The sequence below is a fragment of the Sus scrofa genome, chromosome 2 (assembly GCF_000003025.6).
Source record: "Sus scrofa isolate TJ Tabasco breed Duroc chromosome 2, Sscrofa11.1, whole genome shotgun sequence".
NCBI classification, from domain to species: domain Eukaryota; kingdom Metazoa; phylum Chordata; class Mammalia; order Artiodactyla; family Suidae; genus Sus; species Sus scrofa.
In genome coordinates this window covers 55782514-55797664 of record NC_010444.4, presented here as the reverse complement: position 1 = coordinate 55797664, position 15151 = coordinate 55782514, and the positions used below count along the sequence as shown (strand labels likewise).

Below are 15151 nucleotides of genomic sequence, written 5' to 3'. Positions count from 1 at the left end.
GAACCTACATAACATATAATGATCAGAATTTAATGTGACAGTTGTCAGTTTTGCATCAGACTTAGAGAGTGATATTTCAGACTGAAGCAGATCAGCCATCCTTAACCAGACACAGATGTCTCAAGGTCATTTACAAGATGCCTGCTGCCTTATATCATCTTTTTTAGGTATATACAAATTGTGGGGAGAAGCATCAAGATGGCAGAGGTATAAGATGTCAAGCTCACCTTCCCTCACAAACATAATAAAAAAAACACATCTACATGTAAAATGACTCACACAGAACATTTACTGAATGCTGATAGAAGAACTTAAACCTCCAAAAAGGGCAAGAAACTCTTGACATAAGTGGGTAGAACAAAATAATAAGAGAGAGAGAGAGAGAAAAGGAATCAGGTCGTGTCCAGCATTCCTGAGAGGGAGCTGTGAAAGAGAAAAGGAACCCACATCCTGGGAAGCCACCTAACCAAAGGGGAGATTAGCTGAGATGGTGGAACCTCAAAGTCACCAAGAAATGTGCAGCAGCTGGACTGAGGAGGGTAAAGTAGAGTGAGAGCAGCACAGATCATCTGCACCACTGTCCAGGACATAACAGCCTGAGATACTCAGGCAGGGGCTGGACACTGAGACTCAGGCTATGGAGATCATTTTTAGGTGCTTCTTTTGTGGGCTACAGGGGGTTGGGCACTTCTTGTATGGGCTAAGGGCAGCTAATTGCAACATGGTGCTTCTTGCATGATCAACAGACAACAGGGATGGACCACAGAAGTTGTCTCAGAGGCCAGAGGGAGGTGTGGCCTGCCACTACTTGGGGCCTGGAGAGGACCAGGGTTGGCTGTGTAGGGACAGCCTGAGAGGCTAAGGAGTGGTGTGCCACTGGCAGGGGAGCAGTGTGCTACTGGATGGGGAGTGGAACACCATGGCAGCGGGAACCTTCTCTTGGCCCACAGGAGAAGCAAGGCACCATTGCAAGGGAGGGCAAGAGGAGGAGGGGCAGGCAAGAGGAGGAGGGGTGGACAGCCATAGGAATCTCCCTGCACACATGCACGTGGGCTCTCCGAGGGACGGTTACCTCTGGTGCAGGCTACAAGTGGTGAGAGACCTCTTGAACTGACTAAGGGAAACTGGGTGCTTCTTTTGTGGTCAGGCACGTCTTGTATGGGCTAAGGGCAGCTAATTGCAACATGGTGTCTCTTGTAGGATCAACAGACAACAGGGATAGACCACAGCAGTTGTCTCAGAGGCCAGAGGGAGGTGTGGCCTGCCACTACTTGGGGCCTGTGAATGGGCTCCACCTATGGCCCCAGTCATCTCAAGCATCGGCAAAAAAAAAAAAAAAAAAAGAGGTCAATGCAACTGAGCACCACACGCTATTGCTTTCACTGTCCTGGGAACGCACCATCTTGCTGCTGCCACTGCAAAATGCTCTGGCAGCACCCAGATGCTTAATCACTGTCCCTTCCAAAGACCCTGCAACTAGGAGCAGCTTGTGAAGCATCTCATACATGGGCTAAGTGGGATGGGATGCTTCTTAAATAGTCTCAGGTGGTGGGGGCAAACCACCGCAGTTATCTCTGACTCCAGAGGTGGGCGTGACCTGCCACCAAGGACTCCAGAGGTGAGCATGGCCTGCCACCAAGGCACCAATCATCTCCAACCACCTTGCACGCCCAGTCACCTCAGAGGATGAAATTGCTATCAAACACTACTTATTGTTGTTCTCACTCCCCTGGGAACCCACACACCATGCTGCTGCCACTACCAAAAGCTCTGGACACCTCATAAATCTGCCTAAGGCTCATTAACACTTCCCAGGGCCTTGCAACTAGGAGTAGCTTGTGCCACCTTCCGGCAGGTCCTTGCTGCTGTTAAGAGCACAGCAACCAGGCATTGATTACTACCCTACCCATTGCCTCTTCCTCTCTGGAAAAATGCTCAGCACTCTGGGGGTAATAGAGACAGCAAATATCCAAACTCCCATGCCAAAAATAAATAGTAGCCCCCCCAAAATACAAAGGGGTGCTCTTGCATAAAAATAGCCTGCCAAGTCTACAGTTTGGCTTCCCTAAACTCACAGAAAAAGAAAAACATAAAATGAAGAAGCTCAGAAATCATTCCCAGTTAAAGGAACAGGAGAATTTACATGAAGCAGCAAACAATGAAACAGAGCTCTGCCCAATGACAGACATTGAGTTCAAAAGGGAGATAGTGAAAATACTGAAGGAATTAAGGCTGAGTATCAAGGAATTAAGAGCAGATATGAATAGAAATGTAGATTCCTTTAGAAAGGAACTAGAAAATATGAGGAGGAACATAGAAAATTATAAAATTCATTTGCAAAGACACAAATAGGGCTAAAGGCACAAAAGAGCAGAATGAATAATGCAGAGGAATGAATTAGTGATGTGGAAGATAGAATAATGGAAATCACACAATCAGGACAGAAAACCAGATGAAAAAACACAAAAGCAATATAAGAGATATATGGGATAATATAAAGCAGGCCAATCTACACATAATAGAAATTCCAGAAGGAGAAGAAAAAGAAAAGGGGATTGAAAATATATTTGAAGAAATTATGTCAGAAAACTTTCCAAATCTAAAGGAAACTGATATCAAGATACAGGAAGCACAGAGGGCCTCAAACAAGTTAAACCCTAACAGGCCCACACCAAGACATGTTATAATAAAAATGGCAAAAGTTAACAGTATAGAGCAGATTCTAAAGGCAGCAAGAGAAAAACAAAGCATTAATCATAGGGAACCACCATCAGGCTATCAGCTGATTTTGCTACAGAAATGTTACAGGTCAGAAGAGAGTGGCAAGATAAAGACAAAGTTCTGACAGAAAAAAATTTGCAGCCTAGAATATTTTATCCAGCAAGAATACCATTTAAAATAGAAGAGGAAATAAAGAATTTCTCCAACAAACAAAAGCTAAAAGAGTACAGCAATGCTAAAATCATTCTAAAAGAAATACTGAAGGGCTTCTCTAAATAAAAAAGAAAGTAAGAAGGATGTAGGAAACCACAACTGGAAAACAATCATTTCAATAAGCCAGCATACAGCTCTAACAATAGGAAAAAAAAAATACTGTAAAAGTGATGATATACATAAGGAACAGCAAAAGGACGAACATTAAGATTTTATTTTATTTTTTTGTCTTTTTAGGGCCACATCCACAGCCTATGGGGGTTCCCAGGTGAGGGGTCTAATCAGAGCTGTTGCCATCAGCCTAAGCCATAGCCACAGCAATGCCAGATCCGAGCCATGTCTTTGACCTACACAACAGCTCACAACAACACCTGATCCTTAACCCACTAAGCGAGGCCAGGGACCAAACACACAACATCATGGCTCATAGTCAGATCTGTTTCCACTGCACCAAGACAGGAACTCCTCAAACATGAAGATTTTTAAAAATGACTTCAAAGTAATAGAATATGGGGATGGAAAGCAAGAAAATCTAGACTCTTATTTCTTTTTTTTTATTAGTGTGTTGAGCCTATCCGACTGTCATGTTAAAGCAAATAGATAAAGGAAGGGGTTAACATACTTGAAAAACTGGGTAATCACAAATCAAAACCAAACGTAACATTCACAAAAACTGAAAAAAAAACAACTAAAAAAAAACTAAAAAAAAAAGTATACAAGCATAAAATAAATGGGAAACATCAACAACAAAAATAAATAAATAAATAAAAGAAGAAAGGAGAAACATAGAATCAACTGGAAGACAAGGTTTAAAATGGCTATAAATACATATCTATCAATAATTGCCTTAAATGTTAATGGACCGAATGCTCCAATCAAAAGACACAGAGTGGCAGATTGGATAAAAAAGCAAAAGCCTACAATCTGCTGTCTACAAGAGACTCAACTTAGGGAACAGGACACATATAGATTAAAAGTGAGGGGATAGGAAAAGATATATCATGCCAATGAACAAGACAGGAAATCAGTAGTTGCAATGCTCATATCAGACAAAATAGACTTTAAAATAAAGGCCGTAAGGAAAGACAAAGAAGGACACTATTTAAGCGTAAAAGGATCCACTCAAGAAGAGGATATTACAATCATCAATATATATGCCCCTAATACAGGAACACATACAACATATATTAACACACATAAAAGGAGAACTTGACAGGAATACAATCATAGTAGGAGACTTTAACACACCATTAACATCAATGGACATACCCTATAGAACGAAAATCAATAAGGCAACAGAGATCCTAAATGACACAATAGAAAATTTAGACCTAATCTACATTTTCAGGACATTATATCCAAAAAAAAAAAAAAAATCAGAACATACCTTCTTCCTAATTGCACATGGAACATTCTCAAGAATTGATCACATACTGGGGCACAAAGCTAACCTCAGCAAATTGAAGAGTATAGAAATTATTTCAAGTATCTTCTCTAACCACAATGGCATGAAACTAGAAAACAACCACAGGAAAAGAAATGAGACAGAAACTAACTATATGGAGACTAAACAACATGCTACTAAAATACCAATGAGTCAATGAGGAAATCAAAAAGGAAATTAAAAAATACCTCATGAAGACAAAATCACTCAAAATATATGGGATGCCTCAAAAGCAGTGCTCAGAGGGAAGTTCATAGCAATGCAGGCCTTCCTCAATAAAGAAGAAAAATCTCAAATCGAAAACTTAACCCAACACCTAAATGAATTTGAAAAAGAAGAACAAGAAAAACCTAAAGTCAGCAGAAGAAAGGAAATCATCAAGACAGAGAGGAAATCAATAGAATAGAGATTCAAAAAACAATAGGAAGTCAATAAAACCAAGAGCTGGTTCTTTGAAAAGGTAAAAAAAATTGACAAAGCTTTTGCCAGACTCACAAAAAGGAGAGAAAAATCCAAATAAATAAAATAAGAAATGAAAAAAGGAGAAACTGCAACAGATACTGCAGAAATAAAAAATTAAGATAATACTATGAACAATTTTATGCCAACAAATTTGAAAACCTAGAAGAAATGAACAACTTTCTAGAGACTTACAGTCTGCCAAACCTGAAAAAAAAAAGAAATAGATCAATAGAACAGACAAATCAATAGAAATTAAATTGAATATGTAATAAAAACAATCCCTACAAATAAAAGTCCAGGACCAGATGGCTTCACAGGTGAATTCTATGAAGCAAACAAAGAGGAATCTATACTAATTTATACCCATTCTTCTTAAACTTTTTCAAATGGTTGAAGAAGAAGAAACAATCCCAAGGACATTCCATGAAGCCACCATCATCCAAATAACAAAATGGACAAAGATACCACCATAAAAGAAAACTATAGGCCAATAAGTTTGATGAATATAGATGCAAAAATTCTCAAATCAAACCCAACAACATATAAAAAAGATCATACACCATGACCAAGTGGGATTCATCCCAGGTTCACAAGGATAGTTCAACAAATGCAAATCCATCAATGCCATACACCATGTTAACAAAACAAAAGTAATAGATGCAGAAAAAGCATTTGACAAATCTAACATCCATTCATGATCAAAACTCTTAACAAAGTGGGTAAAGAGGGAACGTACCTTAACATAATAAAAGCCGTTTATGAGAAACCCACAGCAAATGTAATACTCAATGGAGAAAAGCTGAAAGCCTTTCCACTAAAATCTGGAACAAGACAAGGATGCCCACGCTCACCCTTGTTTTCAGCATAGTATTGGAAGTCCTAGCCACAGCCAATCAGACAAATAAAAGAGAAGAGGTAAAATTGGAAGAGAAGTAAAATTGTCACTCTATGCAGATGACATGATACTCTATATAGAAAACCCTAAGAACTCAAACCAAAAACTACTCAAACTAATCAACAGATTCAGCAAAGTAACAGGATGCAAGATTAACATTCAGAAACCAATCACTTTTCTGTATACTAACAATGAAATATTAGAAAAATAATACAAAAAATACAATGCCTTTTAAAATTGGATCCCCAAAAATCAAATTCCTAGGAATAAACCTGACGAAGGAGGTGAAAGACATATGCTGAGAAGTATAAAACATTAATCAAGGAAATTAAAGAGGATTCAAAGAAATGGAAAGATATTCCATGCTCCTGGGTTGGAAAAATTAATATTGCAAAAATGGCCATACTACTCAAATCAGTCTACAGATTCAATGCAATCCCTATCAAATTATCCATGATATTTTTCATAGAACAAGAAAAAACAGTCCAAAAATTTATATGGAACCACAAAAGACCCAGAATTGCCAAAGAAATGCTAAGGAACAAAAACCAAGCAGGAGGCATAACTATCCCAGACTTCAGGCAATATTACAAAGCCACAGTACCCAAGACAGCATGGTACTGGTACCAAAACAGACATACAGACCAATGGAATAGAATAGAGAACCCAGGAATAAACCCAGACACCTACAGTCATTTAATCTTTGACAAATGAGGCAAGAATATAAAATTGGAAAAAGACAGTCTTTTCAGGAAGTGTTGTTGGGAAAACAGAACAGCTGCATGTAAATCAATGAAATTGGAACACATCCTCACACCTTGCACAAAAATAAACTCAAAATGGCTTAAGGACTTAAATGTAAAACAAGACACCATAAAACTCCCAGAAGAGAACATGGGCAAAATATTCTCTGATATCAACCTTACAATTGTTTTCTCAGGTCAGTCTCCCAGGGAAGCAGAAATAAAGGCAAAAATAAACCAATGGAACCTAATCAAACTTACAAGCTTTTGAATGGGAAAAGTGACCATAAAAAAAAGAGACACCTTACAAAAATGGAGAAAATAGTGTCAAATGATGCAACTGAAAAGGCTTAATGTCTAAAATATGCAAGCAACTTATACAACTCAACAGCAAAAAAGCCAACAACCCAATGGAAACATGGGCAAAAGACCTGAATAGATTTTTTCCAAAGAAGATATACAGATGGCCAACAAGAACCTTAAAAAATGCTCAACATCACTGATTATTAGAGTAATGCAAATAAAATCTATTATGATGTACCACGTCACAACAGTCAGAATGGCTGTCATTGATAAGTCCACAAATAACAAATGCTGGAGAGGGTGTGGAGAAAAGGGTACCCTCATGTTAGTGGGAATGTAAATTGGTACAACCACTGTGGAAAAGAGTATGTAGATACCTTAGAAAACTATACATAGAACTACCATATGACCCAGCAATTCTGCTCTTGGGCATATATCCACACAAAACTTTCCTTAAAAAAACACATATACTTGCACATTCATTGCAGCTCTATTCACAATAGCCAAGACATGGAAACAACCTAAATGTCCATCAACAAATGAATGGATTTAGAAGATGTGATACATATACACGATGGAATACTACTCTGCCATAAAAAGAACAAAATAATGCCATTTGCAGCAACACGGATGGAACTAGAGACTCTAATACTAAGTGAAGTAAGTCAGAAAGAGAAAGACAAATACCATATGATATCACTTATGTCTGGAATCTAATATATGACAGAAATGAACCTTTCCACAGAAAAGAAACTCATGGACTTGGAGAATACACTTGTGTTTGCCAAGGGAGAGGGGGAGGGATTGGGGTGGACTGGGAATTTGGGGTTAATAGATTCAAACTATTGCTTTTAGAATGCATGAGCAATGAGATCCTGCTGTATAGTACTAGGAACTATAACTAGTCACTTATGATGGAGCATGATTATGTGAGAAAAAGGAATGTACACATGTATGTGTGACTGGGTCACCTTACTGTACAGTAGAAAATTGACAGAACACTGTAAATCAGATGTAATGGAAAAAAGTAAAAATCATTACAAAAAAAAAATACAACATATTGTGCCATATGTATTTTACATATTTCTTACATGCAAGGTGTAACTTTCAGGAAAAATATAAATTTTAATATACTAATATGAGAATTTCTTATTTCTCTCTGTTATAAAAAATAACAAAATAATACATTCCTTACCCACTTTATACAGATTGGTTTATTTTGCTCTTATTTTATATATATTAATCCTCTTGTGAAATTCCCCAGTTTTGTGTGTTCTGATATTTCCTATTCATACTAGGTTTTATTGTTTTTCTAACATAATATTAAAATCTGCCATCAATATTGCTACCATTCCTCTACCAAAGTAAAGAAAATGGGATGGCAGTTTCTAGATGAAAAATGTTGAATATTTTCATTATTAGTTTCAATTAATGATTCAACAATTATATTATTTCTCAATTAAGTTATCGCACATTGTAGGAAGTCCAGCCTGCAGAAATAGGAATATAATGTGATGTGTGAGCCTGAATGGGATACTGATTTAAGATTCTACCTTCAGAGGGAAAATGTGCTGTGTAAGTTTAGAATTATTAACATTCAGACTCTCCCTGGCAGAAGAATTGCTAGCACTGGGACTCATTAAAGTGTCTACACCTGCTTCCTTCTGTCTCACAAAATTAGTGCATTTCTTGCATGATTCATCACTCCTAATAAGCCCTGTATTTTGAACTAAGAGAAGAAAAGAAGCAATGGTATCTTTCATTTGATTGAAAGCAAAAGAATAACAAATTGAAAATTTTGAGTGATTTCCCTGGTTAATTTAATAAGTTATATGTTTGATGATTTCATTTTCAAAAATTGCTAGGTTGATTGATACATCACCTTAAAAAAACACTTTAATCTCATTTTCACAAACTCTGAGAGAATTAGAAATATTTTTGCATATTGAGATAATTCATAAGAGAATAGATTGTTAGTTCAAATTTACCCAGTGAATTTTGGAGCTAACATATTAATGTATATGAGCTGATATTCCCCTTTGAAAGACAGAGAGATTAAAAATCCACTATTTATATTCTTTACCACAGTCTATGAAAATAGACTGCTACATCATTCCACATAAATGGTTCTATGGAAGAGTTTCAGCTTCCCCTTGAACCCTAATTCAACTAGTCCTATGGTAAGAAAGTAGAGAAATGAGAGAATTCTGTACTATAACTTCTTATAGTTACTTTTTGCTTGTCTGTGACAGTAAAACACTGCTTGGGAAAGAGGAAAACTAAATGGTTCATTATTGCTTATAGACATTGTGGGTTAGTTTTACATTTTTTGTCTAAAAGGAGGCAATAAGGCCATTTCCTAGAGAGATAAAAGAAAACAAAAAACAGTTTCCCTTGTTTTCTATTAGAAATTGAGGAAAAATAGTGGTTATATCAAAGCACAGAAGTATAACAAACTTCCCCTTGTGACTGCTGCCTCTGAACTTCCAATTTACACACTAATTATTCACCAGGATTTGAAATCCCCCAGGGGCCTCAAACTTCCTTTTCTTCCAAATCCTCCCTGCATTGTCACCCCAGCCCTCTCTCCAGAGAGTCTATTCTTGCCAAGTCATCTCCATAAAAAGCTCCTCTTCAAGGCCATTGAGATCCCTTGGAGTTAACTAGGAAGCCATTAAGCTCAGGAGAAACTTCTCTCATTTCCCTCTACCATGGACTGCTCTTCTATTTCTGTGGTCAGACAACTTTCTACTGCACTTGGCAAAATGCCACCCAAAATAGTAAGGGTCTGCATGTTTTATTTTTTCAAATGTTTTTTAACTTCTTAGTTTGTCTATTAAGTCATTAATTAGAAATCTTTTTTATTCTTTTTTTTTTTCCTGACTCCTCCAGAGAAAGCAGATAGAGGAAAAAATAAGCATTGGCTCTTAAGAAATTTAATGTAATGGTGCTAGGGCACAATGGAGATAAACACATGCTAAATATTGATAAATTCAAAGTTGAATAGAAACAAAACTACATAAGACTGAATGATTAAAATGCATTTCTATTGAAGTTATCTAAGATACCTGCAGAAAATAAATTTTGAATAAAATAATAGACGGTTGTATGCAAACCAACCAAACAAAATGGCTACAACATATCATTGACCCAAAGCAATAAGTTACTCAAAGGAAAGTGCCTGGCAGGAAAAAAAAAAAAAAAAAAAAAGAGCTTGAACTAAACTTGAAATAAACATACAGGTAGAGATATGGAGAGAAACTAGGAAAGCTTTTGAGGTGAGAAAAATTTGAGCAATAACAACAACAACAACAAAATACAGGCAAGTAACAATGTCATCCCATTTAAGCCCAAAACAAGGTTATGTAATTGGCTGTAGGAGGAAAGCTAGATGTAGGGAAGTCCAAAATTGAAGTGAAAGAGATTTAAAGTTGGAGTAGTACAAATGAATGTACAATCAAAACATATATTTGGTTGTTCCCATCATGGATCAGTGGTAAAGAACTCAAACAATATCCATGAGGACACGGGTTCAATACATGGCCTTGCTCAGTAGGTTAAGGATCTGGCATTTCCATGTTGTGGTGTAGTTCTCTGACACAGCTTGGATCCTATGTTTCTGTGGCTGTGGGACAGGCCAACAGCTACAGCTCCAATTTGACCCCCACCCTGGAGATTTACGTATACCATGGGTGTGGCCCTAAAAGACCAAAAAAACTTTTTGTTTAATATAATATACAGCCACACCCCAGGAACCAACTTCTGTGGTGTCACCAGGCTAACTGTGTTCTAAGAACAGCAGTGAAACATAGTGTTTTTTTATATAATCAGTATAAAGACAATTGTGACACATAATTTAGTCCAAAGAATTAGGTAGAGAGTATCCTGGCACAAAGTAACTTGTTCTAAGTCAGATCAGTTTGATATTATGTATTGTACACTTATTATGTAAGTGTTCAATAGCAATGTAAGAAAGAGAATAAATAAGTTAATACTGTTCTTGTACTCAAGGACCCTCACAAGATATAGTCATAATTAAAGTAAGGATAATGCAAGGTATGGTGAAATAAATGCCTAGATACATGAATAGAGGGTATCATAGGAAGAAAATAGATATCTGAGGGGGGGTGGATATATAAATAACAGCTATCAGAAGAGGAGAATTACACAAATAAAGAATTATAGGAGCATCATAGAGGAAGATTAAATTTAAAAAAATGTAAATTTTGCCCAGTGTGATAAACCACATAAGGGAATTATAAGTGCAGACAGCAACATACATGGGCAATGCTTAGCTCCAGAGAGAAGTAATTGGGAAATAGAAGATATTTAGGATTTTAGTGAGGAATTAAGCTTAAATTTAAGCTAGTGCAAATTGTAGAGTTCTTTAATACCAAGCTAATATGTTTGGGATTTTGTTAATAGCAAGTGAAGAAGAAATATTTAAGCATTTTGGAAAGGGAGTGATGATTCAGAAAAGCAGTTGAAGGTCAGTAACAAAGGCAAGGATAATTTCAGAAGGAGGAAAGTTGGAAGATAAAGGAGGAGAAGAAGGACACCAGGAAAGTGGACTCAAATCCAAGGCCAGGGTATAATACCTGAGCATACAGGGTCAACAATTACGTATACCATATTAGAAAAAGAATTGGTCAAGTTCTTCCAAATTATTATACCTACTTTCTGTCATTTCTCTTCTATGGTTTTATTCTTTGAAACCTGAACAATTTTATGTCCTCTAGTCTTTTCTTGTTAAATATTAGTAATATGGAGTCTTACAAAACCTATTTTATATAAAAAAGTTTCAGATATGTATAAAAAATTAACTTGAATCAGGAAAAATGATTTCATCCTCTTCAAGTTTTATTTATTTAATTTTTTATTTAAAAATTTTTATTAACATATAGTTGATTTACAATTATGTGCCAAATTTTGCCATACACTTTGAGATTTAAATATAATGTATCAATTGATGGAATATGACCCACTACTGTTTCAACTAATGGCCGTGTCTTAGAAAAATGTGTGATTTGTAGCCATGTGAAGCAAAAAAATGAAAATGGGAAACCATCAAAGATTACTCTAAGGTGAAGAAAACTGATAAGAAAATTGATAAGAAAGAAAAGAGATACTAAAAAACAAGCTTCCTATGGTTTGTTAAAGGCTTAATGTCTCATTTCACTAGGATTAAAAATAAAAACATAAGGGTATATTTGAATGATTATCTCACTTAAAATATGTCATAAATTAGAAGAGTAACTTTTCATCTAACTTTTCCCAGTTTTGAAAACCTGGTTTAAAAATTGGAACTTGAAGGGGAGAGAAATTCAAGAACATTACATTCGCAAGGCAGTATCTTACCATGCGTAAAGTGTGGTATATAGACAAGGAAAAGTACAGTATATAGGCTAGGTAATATATTAAGTTTCTAAGCTATTGACATGGATGAAAACTGAAGTTATGATCTGTAGTGGTTTATAACAGGTGGGTAAATTCACATCTTGGCTTGATTACTGAAAATCTCAGAGACCAGAGAACCCCAAATATGTTCCCTCAAACCTGAGATTTTGGGGCAGAAGTTTGGAATTAGTTGAATTTTATCAGGGATTAATGACTGGTAATAATTATTTACCACTTATAACCATCCTCAGCAACATTCAGAAATTTTATTCACAGAAAAAGAAAGGAAGTGAATAGAATTGTATTATGATAGGCTAGATTTCTCTCTGTATAGTAGTAAAAATGAGCAAGTTTTTCATGTTCGCATATAGCCTGGTACAGGAGATTCCAGACCTAGAGGAAGACTATAAAAATTCTGTTTTAAAAATTATGTCCTGGAATTCCCTGATGGTGGAGCAGGTTAAGGATCTGGCATTGTCACTGCTATGGCTTTGGTCACTGCTCTGGTGCAGTTTCAATCCCTGGCCTGGAAATTCTGAATGCCATGGACACAGAAAAAAAAAAATCCTTAATGTTTTTTAAGATATGTTTTTTACATATTCTGAATTATTGTCCTTTTTTTTTTTTAGGAAAATTTCCCCAGTGTATTTTGTATTTTCTTTGTTTATTCTTTCATTCCCATTAAAAATGTTTTATTTTTAATTTTCACTAATTTTTTGTTCTTTTTAAAATGATATTCAGGTTTTTGGGTTTTTTTTAAATAGATTTATTATGTGTAAATTATACATAATATCTATATCTATTTTTAAGCTACTAAGTTTGAACATACATAGCTACACATATTTTCAACAGAAGTCTGAAGTATTATTAGCGTGATAGACATACAGAATAGCTGGTGACTGTATATTACCTTTTTCTTTCTTTGTTTCAATCCCCCATTGTCTTGAGGTACAGTAATGATGGATGGAACCAATGAGAGCACTCAGGTAAATTTCATCCTTTTGGGGTTTTCTGACCGCCCTCATCTGGAGAGAATCCTCTTTGTGATTATCTTGATTGCATATCTTCTGACCCTTGTGGGCAATACCACCATCATCCTCGTGTCTCGGCTGGACCCCCACCTCCACACTCCCATGTACTTCTTCCTCACTCACCTCTCTTTTCTGGACCTTAGTTTCACCACCAGCTCCATCCCTCAGCTGCTCTATAACCTGAGTGGACGTGACAAGACTATTAGCTACACAGGCTGTGCTATCCAGCTCTTCTTATTCCTGGGTTTTGGTGGTGTGGAATGTCTACTGTTGGCTGTCATGGCATATGACCGGTTTGTTGCAGTTTGCAAGCCCCTGCACTACACGGTGACCATGAATCCACAGTTATGCTTGGGTTTAGTGTCCCTTGCTTGGGGATGTGGTGTGGCCAACTCTTTGATTATGTCTCCAATGACTCTATGGTTACCCCGTTGTGGGTACCACAAAATAGACCACTTCCTGTGTGAGATGCCTGCCCTGATACGGATGGCCTGTGTTAACACAGCTGTTGTTGAAGGTATTGCCTTTATTCTGGCTGTGAGTATTGTGCTGTCACCCTTAGTATTTATCCTGATCTCCTATGTCTACATTGTGAGGGCTGTATTAAGTATCCAGTCATCCTTGGGGAGGCAAAAAGTCTTCAGCACCTGTGGTTCTCATCTCATGGTGGTCTCACTTTTCTATGGAAACATCATATACATGTACATGCAACCAGGAACCAGATCCTCCAAGGACCAAGGCAAGTTTCTCACTCTCTTCTATAACATTGTCACCCCACTCCTGAACCCCCTGATCTACACTCTCAGAAACAAAGAAGTTAAAGGGTCAATGAGAAGATTGATTTTAGAAAATCTAAGTTTAAGAAAGAAATTATAATTAAATACAATGATAGGAACACCTCATTATGTTAAAATCTTACAAAATTTAGGATGTGTAATTTTCATATGGCATTACCAACCATCTGTTTTGGTAGAATTTATCACAAACTTCATGACTCATCCCTACTTTTTTGTGACAATTATGTAGAAGTATATCAATTCTTATATTCAAATAATCCAAAGGCAAGACTATCGACGATTGCTGATGCACAAATATCTAAATGGTTCACAGACTGTTCTAAGACGATAGAAATAGTAAGTAAAGCCATGTTTTATAGTCATTCTAAAAAGGAAAGATTTGACGTATAAATTAAATTTATTTTACCCAGATTTTCAGAAATGTTTTCATTTGAGCACATTGAATATTTGAATCTAATCTTTCGTTTATATAAATCTTGATAGTATGCTCATAAGCAGGAACAAGAATTTATATCTTACTTTCATTGTCCTACAACAAAACCAAAAACAACAAAAAACAATCTTTTAACAAAACGTGGATATTGTTTTTTGAACCGGTTTGTTTATTCAACAGTACTTATTGAATGCATCTTTCTTCCCAGGCACTATTCTGGGTTCTGGAATTAAACATCTGATCAAGACTGACTAGGTCCCTGAATTTGCAAATTCAAGTGCCAGTGATAATAAATTACAATAAAAATATAAAGCCATCAAGTAGTATGGTTATATGTTGGAAAGTAACAATTAAGTTTTTTTAGGTGAAATGTTCTGGGAAGGTATCTGATAAGCTATTTCAGCTGCACTTGGATGGCAAAAAGGAATACCAATGGCCATCATTCTAGGAGAAAAGATGTCAAGTTCAAACTTTCTCAGGTGAGAGTAAGCTTGGCATGAATTGAGAGCAGAATAATGATCATTGTGCATACAGTAAGATTCTAGCATTGACAATAAGTGGAGATACTAGCAGAGAGTTAAGAAAAAGTCAAAAAGTCAGAGCACTGAAAGTCTTATAGGAAAAGTTAAAGGGTAGGACTTTAAGTTCAAATACAGAAAATTGTCTAGAAAGTTACAATGTTACACATCTATTCATTCTATTCACTCATAGA

At 36.3% G+C, this 15151-nt stretch overlaps 1 protein-coding gene across 1 annotated transcript; it reads left to right on the top strand.

Annotated features, from left to right (window-relative positions):
• LOC100626191 (olfactory receptor 2W3-like) lies at window positions 13138-14085 on the top strand. The gene has a single exon (XM_021085078.1). The coding sequence runs from the start codon at window positions 13138-13140 to the stop codon at window positions 14083-14085; it is 948 nt and encodes a 315-aa protein (XP_020940737.1).

What these genes read in the sequence shown, in the direction of transcription:
- LOC100626191 (XM_021085078.1), top strand. Translation starts at nt 13,138, where the DNA reads ATGGATGGAACCAATGAGAGCACTCAGGTAAATTTCATCCTTTTGGGG.